The sequence below is a fragment of the Gadus macrocephalus genome, chromosome 20 (genome assembly GCF_031168955.1).
Source record: "Gadus macrocephalus chromosome 20, ASM3116895v1".
In the NCBI taxonomy this organism is placed as follows: domain Eukaryota; kingdom Metazoa; phylum Chordata; class Actinopteri; order Gadiformes; family Gadidae; genus Gadus; species Gadus macrocephalus.
Window position 1 is genome coordinate 10,609,723 of NC_082401.1, and position 27,866 is coordinate 10,637,588.

The 27,866-nt window shown below is 47.7% G+C and overlaps 2 protein-coding genes across 2 annotated transcripts; one reads left to right on the plus strand and one right to left on the minus strand.

The window, feature by feature from the left end:
- Window positions 1-479: 479 nt before the first annotated feature.
- Window positions 480-15,589, plus strand: LOC132448174 (interleukin-1 receptor accessory protein-like 1). Its single transcript, XM_060039246.1, is given in 8 exon segments — window positions 480-717; window positions 5,164-5,248; window positions 5,250-5,273; window positions 5,275-5,309; window positions 9,988-10,136; window positions 12,136-12,306; window positions 13,837-13,881; window positions 14,807-15,589. Coding segments are annotated over 8 exon segments (1,449 nt in total). The 5' UTR covers window positions 480-499; the 3' UTR covers window positions 15,529-15,589.
- Window positions 15,590-22,655: 7,066 nt separating this feature from the next.
- On the minus strand, window positions 22,656-24,491 carry nr0b1 (nuclear receptor subfamily 0, group B, member 1). Its single transcript, XM_060039238.1, has 2 exons — window positions 23,621-24,491; window positions 22,656-23,378 (listed from the first exon to the last, which is right to left on the minus strand). The coding sequence occupies exons 1-2, from the start codon at window positions 24,282-24,284 to the stop codon at window positions 23,137-23,139; spliced, it is 906 nt and encodes a 301-aa protein (XP_059895221.1). The 5' UTR covers window positions 24,285-24,491; the 3' UTR covers window positions 22,656-23,136.
- Between the last annotated feature and the right edge of the window lie 3,375 nt (window positions 24,492-27,866).

The window sequence follows — 27,866 nt, forward strand, 5'->3', positions numbered from 1 at the left end:
TTGTTCTGTGCATTCTGTTGCATCAACTCCTCAGGGTTTGGAATGTGAGCGTCCGTTAGGTTTTCATAAGTTTAAATTTTCTCTTTTGTTAAGACTCAGGCTCTCACCTTTGACCCATGCTTTCTCCCCAAAGCTGTAACTGCTGTGTGTGTGTGTGTGTGTGTGTGTGTGTGTGTGTGTGTGTGTGTGTGTGTGTGTGTGTGTGTGTGTGTGTGTGCGTGTGCGTTTGCGTATGTGCGTGCATTTGTGTGTGAGTGTGTGTGCGTGTGTTTGTGTGTGTTTGTTGCATGCGTTGGTCCATGAACCTACATATGTGTATGTGTATGTGTGAGTGCGTGTGTGCATTTGTACAAAGGGTCAACAGACGCGCAGGCACCATGTTTGACTCGGGTTGTGCGGTACATTAAGACGAGAAGATCTGCATGAATCTCATACTTCTGGACGTTGTGCGGTTGTAATCGCTCTTGGCTGCGGAAAAAAAACAAATGAAGTTCCTCCTATGGCCTTGTCCACAAAACACAAACGCCATTCGCCAGGTCATCTGAACGTGAGTATGAATAGAGTGTCACTTCCTGTCTCCGCAGGAAGTGCCCTGAACCTGACGTGCCGGGCGTTCTTCGGCTACAGCGGGGACGTCAGCCCGCTCACCTACTGGATGAAGGGGGAGAAGTTCATCGAGGACCTGGATGAGGAGCGGGTCCAGGAGACCGACATCAAGTAGAGACACAGTGCAATCGGGGTGGAAACGTTTGTCTGTGAGCCATTTAAGCACTTCCTGTTAAACACAACATTAGTTTTACCTCCATCTGATTCTCATGCTCTGGTTGTTTAGGGAGAGGGGGAAAAAAAAACGATTCACCAACTGGGTTTCTGAAGAAAAAATAAAAGGTTTCCAAAGAATAATTGTTTAATCTCTGGGAGGGCCCCTGTGGGAGGGTTGTTACAGCAAAGTGTATACTCTGCGGTGGCACCAACAAGCTATTGCAGAGATGAGTGTAGTTTGAGGAAATTATTATACAGTCTCCATACCAATGTAAAACAATTTGTGACGGCGATTATTAAATTGACTGCATTATTAAATTGACATCATGGGGATTCTTGACCATGCAACACGTGAAAATCATGACAGAATACAACACAGCACAAGACAGTTCATAATGTGATCAAATCATGTCTGTCTATAGCTACCCCCCTAGTTAGTAATGTACAATTCTAATGATACCTATTTTTGTCAAAGATGCTCCAGGGTAAACACACCACAAACATAAAGTACAACTGTGAAAGGAACTACACTGCACACTGCTTCACTAGGAGATTCCCATCCATTTTCAAATGACTAAATTACTATTATTGCAAATCATGAATCCATTATTGCCTTTCAGACACTTACATTACCCTAGATCTACAGGAACAAAGTGCGTGTTTCACACAGCAGAACAGCACAAGAAGTTCAAACACAAGCTGGAACACACCAATCACAGCTCTGACGTTCCCTTTCGGAAGTGCGCGTCTTTCGGTTCAGTTCCTCGTCTAAACTTTATCAAAATCCCAGAGCACAATTGTTTAACAGTCCAAGTGCAACGCAGCGCCAGACAATAGGCAACAAACAATTCAAGAATTAATGACGATGAACAACACAAAAAGTGGAGAAGAAAAACAATCACCAGCATACACGCCACACTGCGTTGTGAATAGCAAATAGCCCGGAAGTGCTGGAACTGCGATTGTTTCATCAGCACTCTCTAATATACAATGTTTTGATTCATCGGGTATTGATCACTGAGCTTTCACTGCGCCCCGTGCAGAAGGAAGAAAGTGGCGGGAGTGCGGCAAGTCGGTGGTGGTGCTAAACGTCGGGTCCCTGTTTCATCATTCCTCTCCCCACATGACCCGAACAAATGTGTCTGGCTGCTGTCTAGAAGTTCAAACACGTCTGATCCGCCTGCTCGGCCGGGGAAACCACTGAAACAAAGCAAGAGATCATGTCCACTTTGTTCCCTTTGTAGTCGGGATGTGATCCCGTTCCAAATGTGTCGCACTTAAAATGGACGATGTCATTTTTTTTCCAAATTCCTGGCTTTTATTTCGCACTCCACTGCGTCTCAGGAAATCGAAGCTGCAATCTGTTCGTTGGTGTGTGTGTGTGTGTGTGTGTGTGTGTGTGTGTGTGTGTGTGTGTGTGTGTGTGTGTGTGTGTGTCTGTCAGTGCGTGTGTTGTGTTCATGCATGACTTTGTGTGTGTGTGCGCGCATGTGCATGTCACCTGCACAAGGCCACATTTCGTTGTCTGTGTGTGTTTTTGTCTGTGCGTGTGGTGTGTTTGTGTGTGACATTTTGTCTGTGTTAGTGTTTGTGTGGATACATCCCCTCTGGCGGGGGGGGGGGGGGGTATGGGGGGCGTTGTAAGGCGCTTTAAAAACAAGTCTGTTTCCGCGTGTCCCTCCCCTCACTATAGCCCAGCACATTTAAACAAGTCCATTCCCCGCTCTGTGTGCATATTTCCCATTAGAGGCCCCCGCCGCTGTTTGGAGAAACTGCAGCTCTGGGGAGACAGCCCTGTCAAATACTTAACAACCGCCATTTTTCAACACCGCCACCGCTATCGTTATCGTCCGCTCCCTCTTGCTCTCTATTTCTCTCTCTCTCTCTCTCTCTCTCTCTCTCTCTCTCTCGCTCTCTCTCTCTCTCTCTCTCTCTTCTCTCTCTCTCTCTCTCTCTCTCTCTCTCTCTCTCTCTCTCTCTCTCGCTCTCGCTCTCTCTCTGCTTGTATCCCTCTTTCACTTCCTCATTCCATCAAACCCCTGACCCTGCTCAACCCTAAACAAACACACACACAGACACACACACACACACACACACAAACACACCACGCACACCCACACGTCAGCGAAGGAGAGGGTCAGCTCTTCATGATTCATAGCAATATTTCATGCGGCAGATCAATAAGCATTTGATCTTGCATTCCGTATTGTCCGTCCTGCAACCCTGGCCAGCTGTGATTGAGCCCGTACCCCAACACCTCTCCCATAGAACAGAAATAGCCATCTGAAGAGGGGTTGGGTGGGTGAGGGCAAAGGACTAAGGAAGGGCAGGTGAGCAGTTGCTGGACTAAATGGTAATGCCTTCCTTTGGTTCCTCTCTCCTCTCAGAACTCTTGTTTAGGTTTGGTTCTTGGTATCCTTAGCTCAAAAGAGTTCAGGGCGCTCACCCTCAGCTCCATAGCCTATCGATCAAGAGAATCTCATTCCTTTGGAAACAAAAGGCCAAACTTGTGACTTCGGATTTGCGGCACGACATCATGCCATTGTTGTTTATAGAATGCACGGATGGACGTAGGCCTCGCATACAGCGATGAATAAATTAGCCAAACAAAAGTGGCTGAGCGTGATTAGGGAAGCAAGCGATCAATATCCTATTGACTCGTCCCACTAAGGCAGGGGGGGGTCGCAGGTGGACTCGGATGAACACAGGAGAGGAATAAGTAAAAATTGACCACTAAATAAGCTAACACTGTGGATTTGCTAATGAGGGAAGTGAGAGAGTGTCGGAGAGAAAAGAAAAGTGCCTGCATTTGTAGTTTGGAAATACTATCACGGTCGGCTCTGTGGTATTGACAAGAGGACATCACCCAAAGGGCAAACAAAGACAAAGCTCCACAGAGCTCCGCTAATCTTTACAAGGAGCTCGAACATTTCAGGAACATGAGAAATCAGAGCCTGCTGCAAATGCCGAAACGCCCTGCCTTAGTGTGTTGGTGTGTGTGTGTGTGTGTGTGTGTGTGTGTGTGTGTGTGTGTGTGTGTGGTGTGTGTGTGTGTGTGTGTGTGCGTGCGTGTGTTTCAGCACAATCTGGATCATTGTGTCTTCAGTCACTTCTCACTGGGGAAAACATGGCATCAAGCATTGGCCGGGCAGACCAACTGCAGCGAGCTCTGCTTGTGTGCTTGTTTGGGCAACATGGCGCTTTAAGAGCTCTCCTTTCACAGAGAGATGATTAATCATTGCTTTTTCTGATTCTCCGCCTCCTGCTCCTCCCCCACACCCGGCCACTCCGTATCACAACAAACTCCGTCGCCGCCACCTCAGCCTTCTCCGCACAAAAGCCAGGCCGATCCACTTTCAATTACCGGCGATGACGAATCTCAGTCGCAGTGGTGCCAGCGAGCCGTCCTCGGCGCTCACCAAACTGACTTGTGTTCTCGGAATAAAGAACTCGGAGGAATAGCGGGAAATGTTGCGAGGAGCGGCGGTTACCTCGCTACACGACTGACACTTTGCGTTCTCTTTCCTCACACTCGCAAGTTCAAAATAATCCCCAAAATAATATATATTTTTTTATAATAATAAAAATAAAACACAAAGGGACAAGAGGCCCTCTTTTCCTTGGTTGGGCTGCTGGGTGTCATCCCCGGGCTGCGGGTGCTGTGAAGGGGGCTGACTGTGGTGCGTGAAGGTTCGAGGGAGCCATGCCACCAACGCTCTCCTCTATCAGTCCTAACCAGCCCAGTGGGGGACACTCATTTACTTTATGGAATTTAACATTGCCTTCTCCTGTTACCATGGCAGCCACTATAAAAAGATTCCCTCCTCGTCGCTGTTAGTTGACCCCCTCCGCTGCACACGCGGAAAGAGGAGCTCCTTATTGATTTTCATCTCTCATGTGTTGGAATGCAGAGGAGGGAAATTAACATACTGTGAACTACTTACAGCAACGGCTGGGAATATACACTGAATTTACTGCGTCTGTACAGTGGAACCACACTGATGCTTTAGATTGCCGAACCCTGGAGAATTACAGCACAATACGCAACTCCAGACCGAATGCACAGGCATAAATATACACACGCAATAATAACTAAGCCATCTCACAACAGGACAATGGATCACAAATACATCATTGCTTTACATTGGAGACTTCCTATATTATGTCACTTGAATGCTGTATTACTGTATAGTAGAACGTGGGATTTCAACATGTAAGTTTCCACAAGTGTTCAACAGGTGTTTTTAAAATGTGTTTCCACATGTTTTCCACTTTTGTTTAAACGTATTTAATCGTGTGTTTTAATATGTCCCAACATGTAAATGAATACGATTCAGCATGTGTTTCACCCGTGTGTCTCCGCCTGTGTCCTCACCCGTGCTTGATCCTCTTTGCTGTCAGGGTGGTGAAGGAGCACCTGGGGGAGCAAGAGGTGGCCATCTCCCTGACCATCGAGTCCATCGAGGAGGGGGACCTGGGGAACTACCTCCTGCTACGTGGAGAACGGCAACACGCCGGCGCCAGGCCACGGTGCAGCTCTGCAGGCGAGGGTGAGAGCTCCCCCTCCTACGTCCTACCTCGTACCTCCTCCTCCTGTTGCCCTACAGCAGAACGTCGGGGAGGAGACGGCACAGAGCCTGGGCCGGGAACCCACAACCCCAAGGGGCGGAGATATTATCATGAAGAAGACGCGCTCGCACAGAGAGATGAAGCTAAAGGGGATTGAATAGGTGCATGTCTTTCAGTGGCTGGTCTGCACACGTTGATTTGAAACCTTTACAGAAACCGTTGTTCACAGTTAACTACTGCTGGCTGAGTCGGCCAATTACGGGCCGTCAGATCCCAGACTACTTTAACTTGGTCGAAACAATTATGAAGCAAAATAAAGTGAAACACCGGTGGGTGACAAATGTTTATGTCTGACGCACACAGCAACCTCTATTATCCCCAAGGCCTCTTGGGTCTGAAGTAGCATTGTGACAACACATTTCCAGACCAGCATAACTACATCTTATTTCCTCTTGCAAACCTCCTTCGCCCAAGACCACTTAGAAAATGTATTCTCTGTCTTTCAGCCAGGATGGATGTATTCCTCTCTCTATCGCCGCCTCTACACCTTCCTCAATGTCGTGTTTTCTCCCATCACATTCAAGTGTACGTCGGTTTTCGGGTGTCTGTGTGGCTCATTTGTGTCTCCCCCAGCAACGCTTGTCTGGAGCTCTCTCCGTCTCGATTGTTTGTCGCTTATCCTAAAGCGATAACTTGACGGCTGTTTAGACGGCAAATTGGTACTTGGCTCCCTTCTCCCAACAGGCCAGCAAGTCTGGCATACATTTACATAGCCAGGCTCAATGGGTGTGCCCTGCCCCAGCCTTAAACTCAGCCTCTACTGTTGCCTTCTGCTGTCCAATGCTATTCCAACCCCAGTCTCTCTAATGCCTCTAATTAAATGATATCTCCTCTGTGAAGCGATCACTTTACTTTTTCTCCGGGAGAGACATAAACACCGCAGAATATTCACTCATCTGTCTACTATCTCTCACTGTTTCGTTACCTCGCCCTCTCGCTCTCTCTATTTCTCTCTCTCTCTCTCTCTCCTCTCCTCTCTCTCTCTCTCTCTCTCTTCTCTCTCTCTCTCTCTCTCTCCTCTCTCTCTCTCTGTCATCTCTACACTCCCTCTCCCCTATCTCTCTCCTCATGCTCAGCAACTCATCTCCCAACCCCCAGACCTCTCTCTCCCTCCCTCTCTCACTCCCTCTCTCCCTCCCTCTCAATCATTATTCAGATGTTTATTTCATGTTTCCCCACCCAGAATGCAGTATTCATAATGCCCATAATGCACTGAGCCTCATATGAGAGATGGAGTGGGGGAGGAGACTCTGAAAGAGGGATGGAGGGCGGGAATGAGATACTGTAGGAGAGAAGGGGGGAGAGAGAGAGAGAGAGAGACTCTGGAAGAGAGATCGGAGAGGGAGAGTGATAGATGGATGGAGGGACTGAAAGAGAAAAGTGGGAGGGAGACGGAGCGAGTGAAAGATGGAAAGAGGAGGACGGGGGGGAGGAGGAGGGGGAGGGAGCGACACTGAAGGTGGAGAGTGCCTGAAAGAGAGAGTGAGTGAAAGGGATAAGGGGAGGTGGAGAGGGCCGCTAAAGAGAGGGAAGGCGGGTTGGGAGAGCGCCCAGAGAGCCTGAACAGGGGAGAGGGAGTGTTGATGGACGCCATTGATCTCTCAAGAGCTCTACAGTGATAGAGCAGGTCAGAGCACCTCCACGGGTCACGAGAAGAACGCCGTCGCCTTTCAGAGGGGATTCAAACCCTTGGGAAAAAAAACATGAGGCGCGACACGTTGCTGAAGCGCGGTATTCGTACGTGTACTTCCAAAAATATAACACACACATTAGAACTAATGCGTTGTATTGAGTACGAGAGAGACCAGGGAGGGGGCGGGGGGGGGGTATTGCGGTTGCCATGGCAGCCACAGAGGGTGGGGGGGGGGGGGGGGGGGGGGGGGGGGCTCTTCTGGAGCGGTAGGCGATGACAGAGATATAAGGCGCACCTGTTCTGGCTGAGCCAGCCAGGTAAACGCTGCTTTAATTCATAACATAACTCATCCCCCCCCCCCCCACCACCACCACCACCACCATCCACCATCCAACACCACCCACTCCCCCCCTCCACCCCCCCATAAACCGGCTCTCTTTCAGGGAAGCTGGGGAGAAGGGGAGAGGGAGGCAGAGGGGGAGGACGATCGGGAGAGGGGGAGAGGAAGATGAAAGAGGGAAAGGGAAGTAAAAGGGAAGAAACTGAGTGCGCTGAAAGAGTCAGCCGAGGAGGAGGAGGTGGAGGAGGAGGAGGAGGAGGAGGAGGATGAAGAGGTGCAGTATGGACTGGAGAGAGGAGGTTTTTTTTTTTTCAGTAAGCAGTAGAAAAACAGAGTCACCATTTTCCCCGGTCCTTTTTTACACAGAGACAGCTGGAGCCATGTTGTTGATTGCCAATCCGGAAAAATAAATCATCTTAACTTACACACACATACATACACATGCCTGCACACACTCACTCACATTCGCTCAGACACGCACACACTCACACACACACACACACACACACACACACACATACACACATACACACACAAACACACACTTGGGTCGCACTCGCTCGGGTTTCTCGCTAATTTCTCTCCCCATTTTAGACCTCACGTCTAATTAATTATGGAAATAGCCGTATCTTGGCTGTGGGCCAGAAACCACCATGACTGTTAGAGTTAAACTCTGCAGTAGTGTCTTTCTTTCTTTTATTCATTACACAATTAATTTAAAAAGTAGATATCTTTGGAGGCGGGGGAGTAACGGCCAAGCATGAAAATCCAGAGCAGTCCGACATATCACCTATATGTCACTGATGTCCCAGTGTCAATACCCTTATGGGATGGAAACAAATGGCCAAAGGTTGGGATGGAAACCAATGGCTGAAGCCTTTCTGTGTACAATCAACGAGCAGACAAGAGTGCCTCAATCTTTTGCAATTATATATCTTTTCTTTTGCTGCTTGGACGTTTTTTTTTTTCCTCAAATTCTATAAAAGTCATACTGCAGCTTATACCGTGAGTCGAAAACTCTTGAAATTTTCAGGTATGGTTACCAATAACCCCCACTACCCAAAAACCCAAATTGTGGTACTGCACCCAAAGGTGGCGCTATTGTACTCAGAAAATCATGAATTATGCTTATTTCTCCTCACCAGATTGACCTGACTCAAAATTCTTTCAGAATATTGATCTAAGCTAACATGATAAAAAGATTCACAGGCTACAAAAATAATCAAAAAATTCACTTAAAATCTTTAGACCAAGCCTCACAAAAATCAGCGAACAGAATTTGTTTTATTTAGTTCCATTTGAGAAATATTGGCCAATAAAGTTGGAGCAGTTAGCCCATTTTTCTTTGCTGACCATTTTGTTATTGTATAAAAAACATACGACTATTATTAGGTGGATACCAATACCCCCCACTACCCATAAACCCAAATTGTGGTACTGCAACCAAAGGTGGCGCTATTACATTTTTTATGAACTAGCCTTATCTCTCTTTACCAGATTGACCTGGACTCAAAATTATTTCATCAAATTAATCTCTAAATTCGGATGCATCTTTTTCACCCTGGTCTTCTGCTCTAAAAATGTTTACTTTCCCACAATTCCATAGAAAAGACAAACGTCCACAGTCTCAACCCATTTTGCCTATATGACCATTTTGTTATTGTATAACTACCATACGGCTATTATTAGGTGGATACCATTAACAGTGCAAATTTACAGATCTGTGCTCTTTTAAGAAAGCCCTTAATTCTCTTGTGAAATGTGTGCTGGGAGTTTTCTTGATGTTTTGTGCTTATCAATGGACATTTTGACCATGTGAATGAGGCATCATGCAGTTCAGGAATGTCAGTGGCTCAACGGGATAATGCTGTGTAATGGTGAACCTCAGGTTGAGAGTTTGAATCCTGATTAGAGCATTATGAACAAGCTGAACATGACATTCTGTCATCAAAGAAACACAACATTGAACAGCACCTGAAATTCATCAGGCAATCAAAATTCTAGCTCATTAGTTTCCAGTAATTGGAATGCCAAGGCACAGTATGGCATTAGGGAACTTCTTCGTTAAACATTTTTCCTTCATAATTGAGAAATGTGTGCTTGGAGGTTTCTGGATGTTGTATGCTTATCAATATACATTTTGACCATGTGAATGAGGCTGCAGTTCAGGTTTATCAGTGGCTCAATGGGATAATGCCTTGTACAGTTGATCCTTAGGTTGAGAGGTTCGAATCCAGTGGTACTGCACCTTAAAACAAGCTGAACTTGTACTTCGGCCATTACTTTGCAGCTCACCTGAAAGCCGAGGCACAGTATTGCATTAAGTGGAACATCTTCTTCAACATCTTTCCTTCATAATTATTTGCCATATTTATATATCTTCCATTAGTGTGTTCTTGACTTTTAATTTTGCTCGGACCCCGTTAATCACCGCTTGCGGTTATATTTATATCTTTGTGTTTGCGTGTGTGTGTGTGTGTGTGCGTCTTTGTGTGTGTGTGTGTGTGTACTTCTGTGTGTGTGTGTGTGTGTGTGTGTGTGTGTGTGTGTGTGTGTGTGTGTGTGTGTGTGTGTGTGTGTGTGTGTGTGTGTGTGTGTGTGTGTGTGCCTGTGTTCTCCCCCCAGCGGAGCTCATGTACACGGTGGAGCTGGCGGGGGGTCTGGGAGCCATCTTGCTGCTGCTCGTCTTCCTCATCTCCCTCTACAAATGCTACAGGATCGAGCTCATGCTCTTCTACCGGAGGAACTTTGGCAGCGAGGACGTGGACGGAGGTGAGGACGCAACAAAGATAGTCTCTCTCTCTCTCTCTCTCTCTCTCTCTCTCTCTCTCTCTCTCTCTCTCTGTCTCTCTCTCTCTCTCTCTCTCTCTCTCTCTCTCTCTCTCTCTCTCTCTCTCTCTCTGTCGCTCTCTCTCTCTCTCTCTCTCTCTCTCTCTCTCTCTCTCTCTCTCTCTCTCTCTCTCTCTCTCTCTCTGACTCTCTCTGTCTCTCTCTCTCTCTCTGACTCTCTCTCTCTCTCTCTCTCTCTCTCTCTCTCTCTCTCTCTCTCCCTCTCTCTTTTTCTCTACAATGCAGCCAATATTTGTTTCCATGCCATCTTTTCCATACCTTAGGTGTCGAATAATGTGCGTTAGTGCGTGCGTTGCATGTGCATGCGTGCGTGCGTGTGTGCCCGTGCGTGTGTTGTACGTTACAGCCTCTATTTACAAACCGCCTCTCTGCTAGAAAGGGACGGCATCTCTTTGCAAAATCTTCCTGACGGCGTCCCCATTTCTTCTCTTTCACTCTCTATCTCTCTCTCTATCTGTCTGCACAGCACTCTATCTATCATAGTTTCTATCTCTCTCTCAAACTCACACTGACACTCACACACACACACACACCCTCGCCATAGGTACACACAAACGTATGTCCACGGACACACCAAGGCTGTGCCGTGGGCGTGCACGTTCACGTATATGTGCAGCTGCACGTACAAGTGAGTGTGTGTGTGTGTGTGTGTGTGTGTGTGTGTGTGTGTGTGTGTGTGTGTGTGTGTGTGTGTGTGTGTGTGTGTGTGTGTGTGTGTGTGTGTGTGTGCGGTGCGGAGGGAGCTGCATGTGGATGGGGAAAGAGGGGAGACAGTTTTTCAATTTGTTGCCTATTTAAAAAGAGATCAGTCTCAATATGTCATGGAATGATGCCCAGATTCGACCACGGACAGCCGGGTACCGGGACGAGGAGCGGGGGAGGTGTGTGTGGAGGGGTCTGGGGGTGTGTGTATGTGGGCGCGGGGGGATGGGCGCGATCCCTGGAGGACATCCCCGAAGAGTAAACAGACGGAAATTGAATCGCCACTTTTTCTTTTCCACCTGAAATGCGGTTTGCTTCTAGATTTTCCGTCGCAGCGTTTATGTGTTTTTGTGTTTTATTGTTTGTAGTCTGGGGTTGTTGTTTTTTTTCTGGTTCCTAGATTCATTACCTCCCTGCTCCGTTCAGCACTTTCCCACTTTTGCGTTTGTTTTCCGAAGGATTCCAGCCAGACGGAGTTGCGAATCAGAGGGATCCTTTTCCCGCGGTGTTGTGTGAATTATCCATACAAAACAGACTGTTTTGTTGACTCAAAACTTTCCCATGAATAAGTCAGACCACCGAGGGGGCCTCACCGCTCGACGTTTGCCGTTTTTTTTCATTTGCAGACTTGTAGAGGTAGCTAATTTGCCAGGTCGTTTTTACACTCATTTGAAGGCAGTGCTTGATGTCTGGATCACCGTGCTGTCGATCGCGGGCCCGGGCCTCTCCGGCGCCTTTCAAAAGCTCTTCCAGGGCCCCTCAAAGAACCAGAGAAAACCGTCTGGCTCCCTCTCTGGCTGACCCACATTCAGCAGTTTCCACTGAACGTAATGACTAGCGCTTGTTCCTGACGTGCCATCTCCAGACTGTTTGTTGCTGCTGGCGGTTATTACTCTCTTTTGCGCAATATTGAGACATAGGGCAATGAGAGATTGTGTTTGTGGTAAGTGTTTGTGTGGGTGGGTGGGGTTGTGTGTTTGTGTGTGTGCGTGTGTGCGTGTGTGTATGCGTGTGTGTGTGTGTGTGTGTGTCTGTGCGTGTGTGTGTATGTTTGCGCGTGTGTTTGTGTGTGTGTGTGTGTGTGTGTGTGTGTGTCTGTATGTGTGTGTATGTGAAGGAAGAAGGGTGGTTATGCACTACAGGTTCGGTAAAGCATAACTTTCTTCCTTTTTTGTCTCTCAGTCTAATGTTCTTTCTCTGATGTTTCCCTGTCGCCTAGACAACAAGGACTACGACGCCTACCTGTCCTACACCAAGGTGGACCCCGACCAGTGGAGCCAGGAGACCCGGGAGGAGGAGCGCTTTGCCCTGGAGATCCTGCCCGACGTCCTGGAGAAACACTACGGATACAAGCTCTTCATCCCCGACCGGGACCTCATCCCCACAGGAAGTAAGGACCTAGCCAAGGGTGTCTGTGTGTGTACCTTTGTGTGTGTTTGTGCGTGCGTGTGTATATGTGCATGTGTGTGTGTGTGTGTGTGTGTGTGTGTGTGTGTGTCTGTGTGTGTGTGTGTTTGTCTGTGTGTGTGTGTGTGTGTGTGTGTGTGTGTGTGTGTGTGTGTGTGTGTGTGTGTGTGTGTGTGTGTGTGTGTGTGCGCGTGTGTGCGTGTGTGCGTGTGTGTGTGTGTGAGTGTGTGTATGTATGTGCATACGTAATGTATTCATAAATGCACTTGTTGGTAGTTGTCTCCTCATTAGCATTGCTGTCAACTTGCTGTTGCATTGCTTACATGTCTTAGTCTTAGAGGCTACTCTGTTTGTCTTTAGTCTTGTGTGTCTGCGTCATGTGTCTCATGTTTGAACATAAAAGTTCTCACAGGGCGAAGAATGCATTATAAAGAAAAAATGCATTAAATAGGCAAATATATGAATGCAAAGGCAAAACTGAATCTTAGCTAAGCTTTGGCAAAGTACACATGGTACCCACTGAGATTAATGCATAATTTTCTTTGGAAATGCCCTTATAGTTTATTGTATTTGTTTTTATATCATTATTTCCGGTCTCCAGCAGAGTATTTCCACCTTGTTTACTCCCAGCCAACTACGGGCACAGCGTTGCTGGAAATGTGTAATGCGGAGCTGATATGCACTCATCGCGTTTCCTCAGCTCTTTATTCGGGGCATAAGTAATGCATGAGGATTCTTTGTGAACGTATTCCCCGCGCGCTGCGGCGCTGCTTAGCAGTCTGTAGGTGCTAAAGTGGTAAAGAGCGAGCGCTAGTTAGCGGCCATGCTCCGTGTTTATAGGCTTCATGTTGACGAGCTCATCGTAAAAAGAAATAACTGCGTCCTCATTGGTCCAGACAGAATTAAATATCCATGCGAAATCAGCAGCGGCAGCGAGCCCAGCTGTGTTATCCAACTCCGTCCTTTAATCAAAGAAAGAATTGCCGCCGGCTTAAATGGCGGGGCAAATTACAGTCAATGATTTCCAATCAGGGTGATGATGTATGGTTGAGGTTGGGGGCGTGTTTAAGACTGTGTACAGCGGGTTTCTGTTTGCATGTGAGTGACTAGGGTGGTGGGTGGACAGGGACCGGGGCGGTTGCACGTGTGTGTGTGTGTGTGTGTGTGTGTGTGTGTGTGTGTGGGTGTGTGTGTGTGTGTGTGTGTGTGTGTGTGTGTGTGTGTGTGTGTGTGTGTGTGTGTGTGTGTGTGTGTGTGTGTGTGTGTGTGTGTGTGTGTGTGTGAGTAGACCTGCATGTCTGCGTGTGTGTGTGTGTGTGAGTGCACCTGCGGGTCTGTAGGTGTGTGTGAGTGCATGCGTGTGCGTGTTTGTGTCTGCGTCGGCGAGTGTGTGTGTGTGTGTGTGTGTGTGTGTGTGTCTGTGTCGCGTGCGTGTGTATGCGTATGCCGTGATTGCAGCTCTGAAGTGTCCTCCTTGTGACCTGAGTTTGAACGTTGCCATGTTTATGTTTAGGTCTCTCCAATGAGCATTACCAGGATGACACTCGACTGCTTGGAGGTACTCTCCCTCAGCCCTTTCCTTCTGTATGAGACGCCTCCCATGACCCCTGAAGGGACCCTAGTCTTTGGTACCGATCACACAGAAAGGCCGATGCAGACGCTTCAGAGATGCCGTGGCAGAGCACTTTGAGAGACCCTTTGGGGGGCTGCGTAAGCAAATTGTGCCATTTAAAGCGTTTTTACCGTTTAACAGTGAAAATGTACTCAACAAGAGCCAAGCTGTAAAAACATTATTATCCTTACTCTACTGGAATTAGCTTCTGTACGTTTTTTGGGCAGTTAGTCACATCTTCTTTCCGCTGCTTTAAGTTTAAGTGCGGTAAAAAGAAAAAAAGACTGACAAATGCGCAGTGCCTTCGCGAGAAATCAGCTCAGCACAGTTCGGATCCATAGGAAAACAATTGTGAAGCGGCCGAGCGTTTTTCTCATGAACCCTGTTCTGTGTGATCGGCCCCTGACACTTCTGTGTGTGAGCAGAAACAACAAGCTTAGCACCTAGACATCATCAGGATGTGTAACTCTTACCAATCCCCATCCTTCATCTCCAAATCCTTATAGTTTGACTCTGTGTTTGTTGGTTGGCACCCTTGTGTGCACCTTGCATGGCCTTGCACATGTTCAAACGTAGCCACATCTGTAATACACACCCGGTAAACACTGACGGATTGACTTCAAAGGGTTCGAACTCAGGAAATGAGCAGATACCGAAGATAAGCGCTAGCTTGCGCTCCCTCCGATTAGACTACATGTTTGTGTCCTTGTGATAATCGTCGTCTCGTGTTTTATGTGGTTCAACGTGTCATTGTCTCCACGTGTTTTCTTTCGTCTCATAAATCACCCCATTCCCGGAACTCCATCCATCCGTCCTCCATTGCCTTCTCTCGTGCCGCCCTCCCTCACGGTGCGGTTTGTGGTTCCCTCAGCCTACATCGAGGACGTGGCCCGCTGCGTGGACCAGAGCAAGCGGCTCATCATCGTCATGACGCCCAACTATGTGGTGCGCCGCGGCTGGAGCATCTTCGAGCTGGAGACGCGGCTGCGCAACATGCTGGTGACGGGCGAGATCAAGGTGATCCTGATCGAGTGCGCCGAGCTGCGCGGCATCATGAACTACCAGGAGGTGGAGGCGCTCAAGCACACCATCAAGACCCTCACCGTCATCAAGTGGCACGGCCCTAAGAGCAACAAGCTCAGCTCCAAGTTCTGGAAGCAGCTGCAGTACGAGATGCCCTTCCGCCGCACGGAGCCCATGCTGAGCCACGAGCCCGCCCTGGACGTCAGCGAGCAGGGCCCCTTCGGCGAGCTGCAGACCGTCTCCGCCATCTCCATGGCCGCCGCCACCTCAACCGCCATGGCCACCGCCCACCCAGAGCTGCGCTCGTCCTTCCACAACACCTACCACACCAGCATGCGGCAGAAACACTACTACCGCAGCTACGAGTACGACATCCCGCCCGGCGGCACCCTGCCCACGCTCTCCTCCCTGGGCAACCAGCACACCTACTGCAACATCCCCCTGACGCTGCTCAACGGCCAGAGGCCCCCGGGGAAGAGCCGCGAGCACAGCCTGGAGGAGGCCCACGCCAACAACGCCATGCTGCCGCTGCTGCCCCGCGAGACCAGCATCTCCAGCGTCATCTGGTAGCCAGAGATGGGAACCGGCGGCGGTGGTGGTGGTGGTGGTGGTGGTGGTGGTGGTGGTGGTGGTGGTGGCGGTGGTGGTGGCGGTGGTGGTGGCGGTGACGGTGGTGGTAGTGGTGGTGGTAGTGGTGGTGGTGGTGGCGGTGGTGGTGGCGGTGACGGTGGTGGTAGTGGTGGTGGTGGTGGTGGTGGCGGTGGTGGTGGCCGTGGTGGAGCCAGGATCACACAGGGGCACGTCGATGCAGGGTTGAGGGGCGCCAACGGCATGGGGCAGTGCTGGAAGAAGGTGGGGGAGTGGGGAGGGTGGAGGTGGAAGTCACGTTTTGGAAAGGTGGAAACAAAGTCGGGTCGTTTTTTCGGCAAAAACGTGGATGACTCGCGGACAGTGAGGAAACGGGGAGAGGTTTGGAGTCGCTTGTTTTCTATCGGACGAGGAGGAACTATAAGCGCCCGCGGGATCGGGGATGGGGATGGGGATGGGTGGGGTAAACTCGGGTTATCGGGGTAGGGCGGGGTGCGGGTGTAGGCGGGGCGAACCCAGGTTCTCTTGGTTTGTCGAGTGGATGACTGCTATATTACAGGACATGTTTGTTTTGTACAAGGGAACAGTGGTACAATCTCACACGCTGTCGTACTCTGTGGTCGACCGGCCGTTTCTTTACTACTAATGAGGAAGGAACTCTCCCATAAACTCGGAAAGATAATAAACACACACACACACACGATACAGACACAACATGGCACTTGCGCACATGGAAGCAAGCAACCACGGGAACACACACACACACACGTGTGTACACCGAGTTGTGCACCCATACAAACTACAGGAAAACAGGGTCTTGTACATATTTCAACTTTATTTGTAGCATCAGTGTCTTCCTGTTGTTTTTTTAATCAATCATGTTTCTTGCCTTCTCTACTGTTTGACCTTGCTTCAAAACGTCACACAGAGTTGTATTTCTTTTGTCTTCTCTTCTTATTTCTTGTTTTTTAACTTTACTTTTCTGCGCTTATTCGTGACACCGGTATGTTTTGTACCCGCGCTGGTCTCATGTTCTCGTTTGTTTCATTCTTTCTTTTTTGATTTGGACATGACTTTGTGTAGCTTAAGAAGAAAAAAAAAGTTTTAACACATTTTGAGTATTGCCTGGACATTTTTAAGGAGCTTCGAGGAGCCGAAACTTCTTTTTGTTTACCTGTACAAGGTGTAATCTAGTTTAAAAGAAAACACTCTTTAAAAATAAATCATAGAATATGCAAAAAGAAGGAGAAGCTGAGACGCAACATATTGTGGGACGGAGAGAGAGAGAGAGAGAGCACGAGAGAGAGAGAGAGTGCTAAAGACAGAGAGAGGGGAGAAAGGTTGCAATACACTGCAAGACCTAAACTGACTCTCGGAAGCTTCATATTTTCTATTGAAACAAGCAGCCCTGCTGTTTTAGCGTAATAGTGAAATGCCTCACCTTAAAAAGAAATCTAGATTATTTTAAAAAAAGAATTATATTTTTATAACAAAAAAGGTTTGCTTGAGAAGTCATTCTTATTTGCATTTCATCTCTCATGGAAAGAGGAGTTGTGTATTAGTGTTATGATGGTTTTGTACACTACTTTGCATTGTGGTTTCTGGTTTGTTGAGATGATACGTTGGATTTGAGTCCCACATGAGAAAAAATTGTCCTCTACGATTATAGATACAATGTGATTACAAGAGTGATCACATTTTCAATGTTTCTGGGTTTTTTTAAGCATACAATTCCCATCCCGAGAATTGATTGGTTGATATGGATAGTTCATGTTTAAGGAAAGAAAAAAGAATACATTTGTGTTTTGAAAGACTTTTTTTTATTATATTTGAAGGTGTGATTTCTGAGTATGCATAGCAAATAGATATGTATTCTATATATAATATAGATATTTATATAAATATATAAACACGATTTTCACTTGGAAAGAAATGTCTATCTTTATAGAAACACAGTCATTATCAGTTGCCCTTACTTTCTCACTGCACATTAAAAACATTGATCTCCTCTGGATGTTTCCATTATGTGTCGATTTTCGCCAGTCATTGGCAGTTGTTCACATCCACTCCTTCACATACTGAAAAGCACTCACAAAATTCCATATTAATATTCAGATGAATGACGTTTTAATTGAGATTGTGTCAGTGGTATTTCCTGGCATGTTTGATGTTATTGACATGTTTTGAGAAAAATCAAACAACATTCTACAACTAAGCAAAATATGAATGATTGAAAGCAAAAAAAAATGACACAACTTTTGAACTCGAAAGCAAGAAAAAGGAGTAAATAAAGAAGCGTTTTACTGTTCCCAAGTTAACTGCTGTTCAACTGCTTCAAATAAAAAACTTTTTTTTTGCATTTTTCTTTGTTTTGCTTGACCCAAACAAAAACTTTTCATTATTATTTATTATCTTTGACAAATTGAGTTAATGTATTTTTTGTCAACTATGTGCCAAGTCAGTTCCTATGTTGTTTACTACAATGAACAGCAGCAAGAGGAGAAATGGGTGCCGCCCAATTGAGGAACATGTTTTCTTTTTAGGTAACCAAAATAAACAGCTCATTTTGATAGCAATCTATATAAACACACACAGCATACAAACGCCTGATTATGGCAGAGTCTCACGTCAACAGAATCAACAGGAACACTCAGCCCAACAAATTTACCTAATAAAGCCTAAGAATAACAATAGGTGAGTGCCGCATTCAGCACTCCCCTAATTATCCATCACACACATACTGACAACAAACAATCACAAAGCAAATATAAGACCCCAAATAATTCAATCATGTCCCTTACCTTATAACCCCTAACACACACACACACACACACACACACACACACACACACACACACACACACACACACACACACACACACACACACATACACGACACACTCTAACACACTCCACCTCCATCGTTACCGTACTCTCACTCTCTCTCATAGTATTCTCGTTTATCTTCATCCCAACCCCCGAGCACACACCTTGGCCTGAGGGTATGCTGTTAGTATGTAACATGCACGCCATGTTGGCTCACCATTGGCTGAAACTGTTCTCCTGTAATGACTTGATTGGTTATTCCAGCTCCTACCGCCTGGCAGACTATGAAATGAAAAGTCGAGTCACCCGTGTGGCCTTGTGTCCAGAATTCTAATATATGATTCCAGTCTCCAAACAGCCCCAATAATCAGGGCAGTGCCGGGTGGATGAGAAGGGTTTATGGGATGTCACTCACCTCCAGCAACCCCTTGTTGTTATGGGAAATCTACTACTCCACCACCGCTGCTGCTCACTTTAACCCTCGTCCCTCAAGAGAGGACAGGGTTAAGACTAAACACTGCCACTGGCGGCGATGGCTCTCCGTTTGCATTTGGAAGAAAATAAAAAGTAAATTCACAAGGGATTTTTCCCAGAGGTGTCATCCAAGGCCAAAAAAGATGCTGCTCGTAACACAAATAAAGGGTCTTATACTTTTATGGATAGGCAAATATACCATAGACACATAATTTGCCTGTAAACAATGCAAGGGGGGCTGTGGTTTTTCTAGATAAAAACACAATGACGTTAACATTTCTCAACAGATTTCAATGAGTCGTTTTCATATTAATATTTAATCATCAAATGGATCATAAACGCCTGAATAAAAATGACACATTGAAATCGACCAAGAAATTACATATTATAGTGTTATAGTGCGTTGTGATAAAAAGTAATTCAACACCATAATATATTAATTCTCAACCGATTTAACTGAAGCCCCACCGTTTACCTTCATTTGTTTACAGGCAGGTATTTACTCTCAAAAGAAAATAGCAACGACGTTCACATAAGGCCAATCAAAAGTTCCAACGCTGCCTCTTTATATCTGTGCTTTTATGTACAGGGGCACATGGTCGATGTCCATGTGTGTATCTTCACTTGTTTAGTCTGCTAAACGTTCCCTGGTAGACAAAGAGAACATACCCTTCTTTTGTGGTCTGAGCAACACCTGGGCTGGTCCTACGATGACCTCCTCGGAGAAAAAGGTCTCCCGAAATTCTTGAGATCTTCCATTTTAAAGGGATTTCATTCACGCCAATGGATGGGTTTCTGAAGGGGCCTGGTGGATCCCTTGGGCTTAGAGGCCCTGAAGTCATGGGGCCCCTTTAGGAAAGTGGACCCTGACCCGGTCTCAGAGCCTGAGGAATGCAGGTTTAAACAGGTTCTGGCAGCGGATGAGGCAGAACGTAGGGGCCAGTGTGGGCCCCCATGAGGAGTAAGGGAACCCATTCATACCCGTATAGCCTCTACCACTGCTTGTGCTGTGAAACCTTTCTGAAATTGGTAAAGAACAACGCTCTCACATTGTTACCCTCTGTGGCCCACCATATCACCTGAGTGGAAAGCACTCCTAATTAACATGAATCCTTATAATACATTCACGGGTCACATTTGAGGTGAGTTTCATCCCCTCTGAAAATGAAAAAATTGATTGCTTTACACTTACTGACCTAAAGTGTAGATGTGCTTGAATTGATGTGATTGCAAAATTGTATCCATTTAAACTTTGTTCAACATTTGTTATTGAAAAGTATGGCTATAATTATGCATGGCTGCTAAGCGAATCCAACATAAATCAACAGTGGGAGAAGCAGCGTTTAATCCAATAGCATTGAATCCAATACAATTGTCGCTTTTTGTAAAACGTGTACCACTTGGATGTGATGTTATCTCTCAATCCATTCATTAAGTCATATGCTGCATCTCAATCAAGCTTATATTCGTTTTCTGGTGTTCTAAAGTCGAGCAAGAGTGTGTGTAGGTATTTGTGTGTGTGTGCGTGTGCGTGTGTGTGTGTGTGTGTGTGTGTGTGTGTGTGTGTGTGTGTGTGTGTGTGTGTGTGTGTGTGTGTGTGTGTGTGTGTGTGTGTGAGTTCTTAAACGGACAGGTTTGCTGGACAGATCGTTGTTTTGTGTTGTTCCACTCAACCTATAAAGGCAATTGTCCTTCCCATCAAGCGTAAATTCTACATATTTATGGCTGGTGTAAAGCACAAAGGTGAACGCGTCTGCAGTGAGGGGCCGTGAGTGGTGGTCTGACAGGTAGAATGAGCTGATTCTGAGATTAACTCTCGGGCGTAAGGCCAAGGATGCTCAATCGACCCGCGGCAGCTTTAACTCGGAAAATAATCGACACACACGCACACACACGCACACGCACACGCACACACGCACACACACGCACACACACACACACACACACTGTTTTGTCAACAAGCAAACAGTGCCATCTCTTGGGAAAAGGAAACTGTACTGTGAACATCTCTCCGGATGCCTTCATAAAGACAAACAGTGGGCGGCAAACACACAAAACCGCACGCACACACACACACGCAACACAAAAACGCTTGTACACACACACACGCCCAAATGCATACATAATCGCAGACCAACAGACATGCACCCACACACACAACAGGAGGAGCCGCAGCAGACACTGTGTCAATTTGAAATAGAGCTGGTGACTTTGTCGGGTTGGCAGCCCCGCGCCTGACAGCTGGAGTTTTATTAGCAGACACGGGATTAATGGACTCTTTATTATCCAGAGCAATTAAGAACTTAATTGGAAAGAAAATAGGCCCCATCGAGAGGGAGCGGGAGGAGGGGGGGGAGATAGACGGAAATAACCATATCTTCATAAGGCTGACATTCATTGACATGTGTGTGCGTGTGTGTGCATGGGTGTGTCTGTCTGTCTGTCTGTCTGTCTGTCTGTCTGTGTGTGTGTGTGTGTGTGTGTGTGTGTGTGTGTGTGTGTGTGTGTGTGTGTGTGTGTGTGTGTGTGTGTGTGTGTGTGTGTGTGTGTGTGTCTGTCTGTGTGTGTGCGCGTGTGTGTCCATGTCATATATATTTGTTATTTCATTTTAGACCACCAGGTGGGGCAAAAACATGAAATGCAGTTTCAGCAGATGCAATGTAACATCTCCAATGGCAACATTAACTTTTTATGGACTTCAAATGTAACGATGTGAATTATGCTTGTGGATTTTGACTTGTTCTAACCCAGAGTCAAACCAATGCTCACTTTGAAGCAGTGCGCACATAAGGCCAGATGCTTCCCTTGCCTTCCTTCAGAGTATATTTATTTAGTATTTATCCCTTTGTCTCTGAATTAAACCCAGGACCTCCTTGGTCCGCCGATAGCTGCCCTAAACTCAGCCCTAAACTCAATCAATCTGGGTTGGCTATCACAAACAACCCATTAATCCCTACTGCGCCACCTTCTCAGCACAAGCCAGAAACAAACCAAAGGAAACATGGAGGTATAGCCGGTCTCTCTTCCAAATGGTGACTATTTCGAGAACCTCACCTTGTTTTCTCTCGCTGTGGTTAAGGAAAACACGTTGACCCTGATACGGCCTCTTGCCTTGTATGTGAGATGAAGGATCCATTACACTTCCAAATGGAAGCAAGTCGTCGACTTGGCAGCGATTCATCCTGCTTTACCAAGACTATTCACTTTTTTCAGCATGTAAATCATTTTTTGCCTCTGGCTTTTCTGCAAAAATCCAGACCTAATGACCAGATTTAGAGGGACAATTGCAACATTCCCTGAGGCAATAGTGTGTGTATATGTCTCTGTGTGTGTATTTTCATTGGAGTTTATGTGGAGTTATGCTGCCCTCCTGTGGCTAAATATGGCAGTTCACCAGGGTTTTTACCATCATCACACTAACCACTGCATGTCCTTGTATGAACTGGCCTTCATAACAGCACAATAACAAGTGTGTGTGTGTGTGTGTGTGTGTGTGTGTGTGTGTGTGTGTGTGTGTGTGTGTGTGTGTGTGTGTGTGTGTGTGTGTGTGTGTGTGTGTGTGTGTGTGTGTGTGTGTGTGTGTGTGTGTGTGTGTGTGTGTGTGTGTGTGTAGAACTACCGGTATATTTGAAACATTTTTCATTTTGCATGTTTCCAGTGCATTGTTCTACAACTCAGATTGTCCGTTTGAGACATGATTAGGCCTACCATGGGACACATATCTACTGGATGTTTTTAACACGAATTGGCCCTTTGAGGAGTGTCAGAGCTTTCACCACAACCTTTTCTACAAGGAGAACAGCACAAAAAACTGTTTAGCGTTTTATTATACAAAAATATCTTATACAAAAAGAAATAAGTTATGAATTCCAGCAGCTCTACCTTATTTGTTTTCTCTCTCTGCATCATTGAGTCAATGGCCTTCGCGAACCACAATGATTCGTGCACGTACACGGACAAACACAACTCTTTGTGTGCTTTGATGAAGTATCGCAGTCTTAAAAGATCTATTCAAGGCTGGCTTTCATCTAATCGCTCATTTCCTGTCGTCATAATCTCGTGGTTTGATATTTACAGTCCATATAACAACTCATAAACGCAATCCCCCCGCCCTCCTCACCTCCCACACACACACACACACACACACACACACACACACACACACACACACACACACACACACACACACACACACACACACACACACACACACACACACACACACACACACACACACACACGCACCCCTCTTTCCCGCCCTTTGGTCCACGCGCACGCCCTTCTTCCGGGCTACTTCCCGTAGAACATCTCGAGCAGCACCTCTTCCATGTTGACGGCGCCGATCACGGGCTTGAAGAAGAGCTGCGCCACCACCGGGGGGCTGATTGCGCGCAGCATGGACAGCGCGATCAGCAGCTTCGCGAAGCGCGTGCTGTCCTCCCGGTGGATGAGCTTCACGTGCTCGTTGAGTGCCTGGTGCGACTCCCGCCGCAGCGACTGTATGTAGTGCAGACAGCGCAAGCCCAGTACGTCTGGACAGGAGACGGAGATTATGGGGAATGGGGGGAAACCGGGGGGTAGGGGGTATGAGAGGGGGGGGGGGGGGGGGGGTGCAGAGGGATCAGAATGAAAGAGCAGTCGAAAGTCAAGGGTCTTGGAGAAAGACATTTCGTTGGGTCATCGGTATATCTGATTAAACGTCACACAAAATCGATTCAATTATATTATAGAAGTTCTCCAACGACAGATAATACAGCTTGAGACGTGTGCTCACCAGGGTTGAAGAGAACGGCTCCTTTCAGGTACGCGTACTCCTTAGTGCTGATATCCAGAGTCCAGCACTTCTTCAGGAACGCTTTGATAGCCTGGATGTCCACTAGGCAGACCCCGGCCGCGACACCCCTGCTCGGCTCGGCCGGCGCCACCTCGCTCTGCCTGTCCGGTAACCCAGTGAGGATGCGCTGCAGCATGCTGGGCTCCACCGTCTCCGTCGTCTCGAAATCGACCCGGTCGTGCGCGAGCCCCAAGACGAGCAGCGCGGCCCACCCGCTCCGCACGAGCACCAGCTGGTCGTCCTCCGGTAACTCGCGAAAACACGGCACGTTTTTCACGAAGCGTATCGTCTTCACGAGCACCGCGGACGCCGCTTTGCACGTGACCTGCGGGGCGCGAAGAATCCCGCGACGCCGCGTGGAGTTGCACGAGCAAGCCTGTTGCCGGAGCTCGAGCAGCGCAGTCGGGGCGTAAGAAGAAGAAGAGCTTGTGGAGGTAGACGACGAGGTGGTGGTGGTCTTGTGCACGAGGTGATGCAGCGCGTGCTGCTGCGGGTGCTCGTCGCTCGACAGCAGGCTGTCACTCTTCAGAATGCTGTACAGGATGCTGCTGTTGTTCCGGCCACCGGCGGCCCCCCGACAGTGGCAGCCCTCGACAGTGGCCATGGCAGTTGGCAGCTCTACATGGGGGATTGAGGCGCGCGATGCCCGCCTGGCGGTGTCTTTGAAGCCCGTCGGAGGTCAGTGACAGAGGGTGCTGTTTTTCTGAGCCCCTGATAGCCTCGCGGGAACGGCAGCACATTTATATTTGCTCCCGTCTGTCCTCGTGCGATGAGAACTTGTTTAAATTTTTTACATATTCCACCTCCAAGTTTAGGCCGCGCCCCGGCTCCGCCCACTGCCTCCCCGACTACCCCCCCCCCCCCCCCCAACACACACACACACACACACACACACACACACACACACACACACACACACACACACACACACACACGCAAACACACACACACACACACACACACACACACACACACACACACCCGTGCCTTTGTTTGGTCTCGAATAGGTCGATATAAATATGGCTGTTATGCTTTGTAATACTTATCACAGGATTAAAGATAAAATCTCAAAATCAGTTAAAAAAAATCTGTTGAGTGCCAGAATGTACCTGTGTTTCTACAGCACACGAGGAAACATTGTTTTGGTCAGGAAACAACCACCTCCCTAATATTCCTCTTCAACGGCATTCCGTTTGGTCGAAATAGAGAGACAAAGAATGCAGGGTGTGCGCATACATTGTACACCGATGAGAGACAGAGGAATAAAGAGAGAGAGAAAGAGAGAGAGCCAAGGTATCAAATCTCAGTTCCATTCTCAGCATTTACCTTGACTTGGGGCGGCGGTGCCGTTTATCAGGCAGGGGGCCGGTAAAAAATAGGCTACAGACGGATCTGAAGGCTTAATTATTTTAGGGACAATTTATATGATTTTCTATGAGAATGGAGGGCTGTGTGCTGAGCTGTGAAGGCCAGGCGCCAACCTTGACTCGGACACACTGTTATTGATTTAACCGTGAAAACAGGAGCCTTTGAATTATGATGTCATGACTCAACGCTCTCCTTGCATCTGTCACCAAAGGAGGAAGGAGAAGAGGAGGTGGAGGAGAAGGAGGAGGAGGAAAGGGAAAAGGGAGGAAGAGGTGGAGGAGGATGAGAATTGGAGGAGGAAGGGGAGGAGGAGGTGGAGGAGGAAGAGGAGGAGGTGGAGTCGGATAAGAAGGAGTTGGAAGAGGGAGGAGGAAGAGGGGGAGGAGGAGGAGGTGGAGGCGGAAGAGGAGGAGAAGGGGGAGGAGGAAGAGGGAGGAGGAAGAGGAGGTGGAGGAGGAAGATTAGGAGGAGCAAGAGGTGGAGGAGGAAGAGGTGGAGGAGGATGAGGAGAAGGAGGAGGAGAAACAGGAGGTGGAGGCGGAGAAGGGAGGAGGAGGAAGAGGAGGTGTGGAAGGAAGAGGAGGAGCAAGAGATGGAAGAGGTGGAGGAGGAGGTGGTGTAAGAGGAAGGTGGAGGTTGGAGGGGGAAGGAGGAGGAAGAGGGAGGAGGAAGCTGAATTCGGAAGGGTGCGGGGAACCGTAGCTATGGAAGTTGTGAGTGTCGGACAGGGGAGGAATGAGCAGAGGAATGAGCGTGTTTATCTTAATTGCTCCTGAGAGGCGCGGGGTCGGGGTCCGCAGCTTCCCGGGCAGCATCCGAAACACAGAGCGATCTAGAGAGGGGCAAACAGCAAGGCAGAGGAGGACGAAAGAGGCACAGAGAGAGACGCTCAGACAATTCCGAAACGCTCGGAATCATAAAGATAAAAATATGAAATAGACAGGAACCCGGTGCCCCGAGGCAAAAATAAATAAAAGTTGAACCGAAGTCATGCACTTCTTCTTTGGGCCATTTCCATCAGAAAGGAACTCAACCACAGTCCCCGTGCATTCCGGCACCATGGTCTTCATGAAAGGTTAGCATTGGTTGGGAGAAAGAGTGGCATTGAGTGGCTGCCGGCATTCATAAAGTAGCAGGGATAAGGACGCAGCCGCGAACCAAGGCAGAACGAAAAACTTTTGCAGTAGTGCCAGAACATTGTTCAGAGAAAATGTCTTTTGTATTGATTTACTGAAGAGAGAAAAGAGAGAGATTTTTCACATGTTTATACCAAGGTCGGTTTGGTATAAACAGCCTTCGCTCTACCTGTCTCTTCCACTGCTCAAGGCCTAGCCAGTGCAGGTTATAAAAAAAATGCTCTCCATCTCAAGGAGAGATTACATTATGTCTTGTTGAGAAAAGCACACACGCTCAGAGAAAAGAGCTGCTGCCCTTTCTTCACTTCTGCCTCTCTCTCTCTCTCTCTCTCTCTCTCTCTCTCTCTCTCTCTCTCTCTCTTTATCTTCTTTTCTCCGTCTCTCTTACCCCTCGCTCTTGCTCTCTCTCTTCTAACTCTCTCTGTCTCACTCCATTCGTCTCCTTCCCTCTCCCTTTCTCTCAGTCGTCTCTTTCTTGCTCGCTCTCTCTGTCTGGCTCTATCTTCTTACTCTCTTTTTCTCTTTTTGTGCCTCTTACTCATTATAATCCTCTCCTCTCTCTCTGTGTCTTCCTCTCTCTCGCTGTCGCACTCTCTTCATTCTCCTCTCTCTCAATGTCTCTCTGTCTCACTCTCTCTTGTTGTCTCACCCTCTATCACCCTAGTCTCTCTCTCTCTGTCTCTCTATGTTCATCCTTCTCTTCCTATAGTTCTTCTCTATCTCTTTGTCTCTCTCTCCCCCCACTCCCCCCTTCTCTCTCTACCCCCCCCCCCCCCCCCCCCCATCAATCTCTCGCTGATGTTCATGTAAGTTGTTTCTGTGTTTTTTCCCTCGTCACACACAACAGGGCTTCCGAATTTCCAGCTGCTCCTTCGTCTTCCGTCTCTTTCAGGGTACTGAAATATGACGTTAAATGCCGGGGCGGTGATAAGCAAGTCCTTCACCCCTTCCACGCACCAGGGCTGACGTGAACACCCAGCTCACGGCTTATGGTCGCGCGACTCGTCAACAAGAAACGGGCAGGAGGGGTTTTCAAGGAGATTTCAAGACTGCAATAATGTTGTGGATGAGGTGCCCACAGGCCTGTTGCGTTGCCTTCTCTGGACTGTTCCTCAAGTCCGATCACGTTTCGATGACTTGTTATGTGTCCATCCACCATCAGGGTTTTTTTTAAACATATCTGAGGAAGGAACTAGGGTATTGAGCAGCTCACCTTCATCTCATGGCTCTGGGCTGTCGTTGTCCAAGCACCTATCCGCTTAAACCACCCCCCTGCATTTTCTTCAATTTGTCCATCAAAGTATTTCTGATCGCACAGAAAAGTTGCTGCCCAAATCCTCCATTGTAAGGTTACGCGTCACCTTTGTTGGATGCAAAGCACGGCCGGCAACGTTGCTTGTGTTTGGAGAGTGGTATGAACGTGCACGGTTAGCAAAAGCACCTCGGCATTCACCTCACCCGCAGTTATTATTTAGAAAACAATGCCGCCGCCCAACGCGTGCACTAGACGCTGACGCTGTTGTGTTACCCGTAAGGCCTCTGATTGGGGAATGCCAGCATGAGATGTACAAGCACACATCTGGTTCTGTGGTAAAAAAGGCAAAGCCGGCTTGATGACAGATGTCATTAGGGTGATATATTGAGGGATCTCGAAAGGACTTAAGTCTCTCTCTTCCCTTTAT

What these genes read in the sequence shown, in the direction of transcription:
- nr0b1 (XM_060039238.1), bottom strand. Translation starts at nt 24,284, where the DNA reads ATGGCCACTGTCGAGGGCTGCCACTGTCGGGGGGCCGCCGGTGGCCGG. An exon ending in AGCCGTTCTCTTCAACCCTG is followed by an intron (nt 23,379 to 23,620) that starts GTGAGCACACGT and finishes TCTCCTGTCCAG; the next exon opens with ACGTACTGGGCTTGCGCTGT.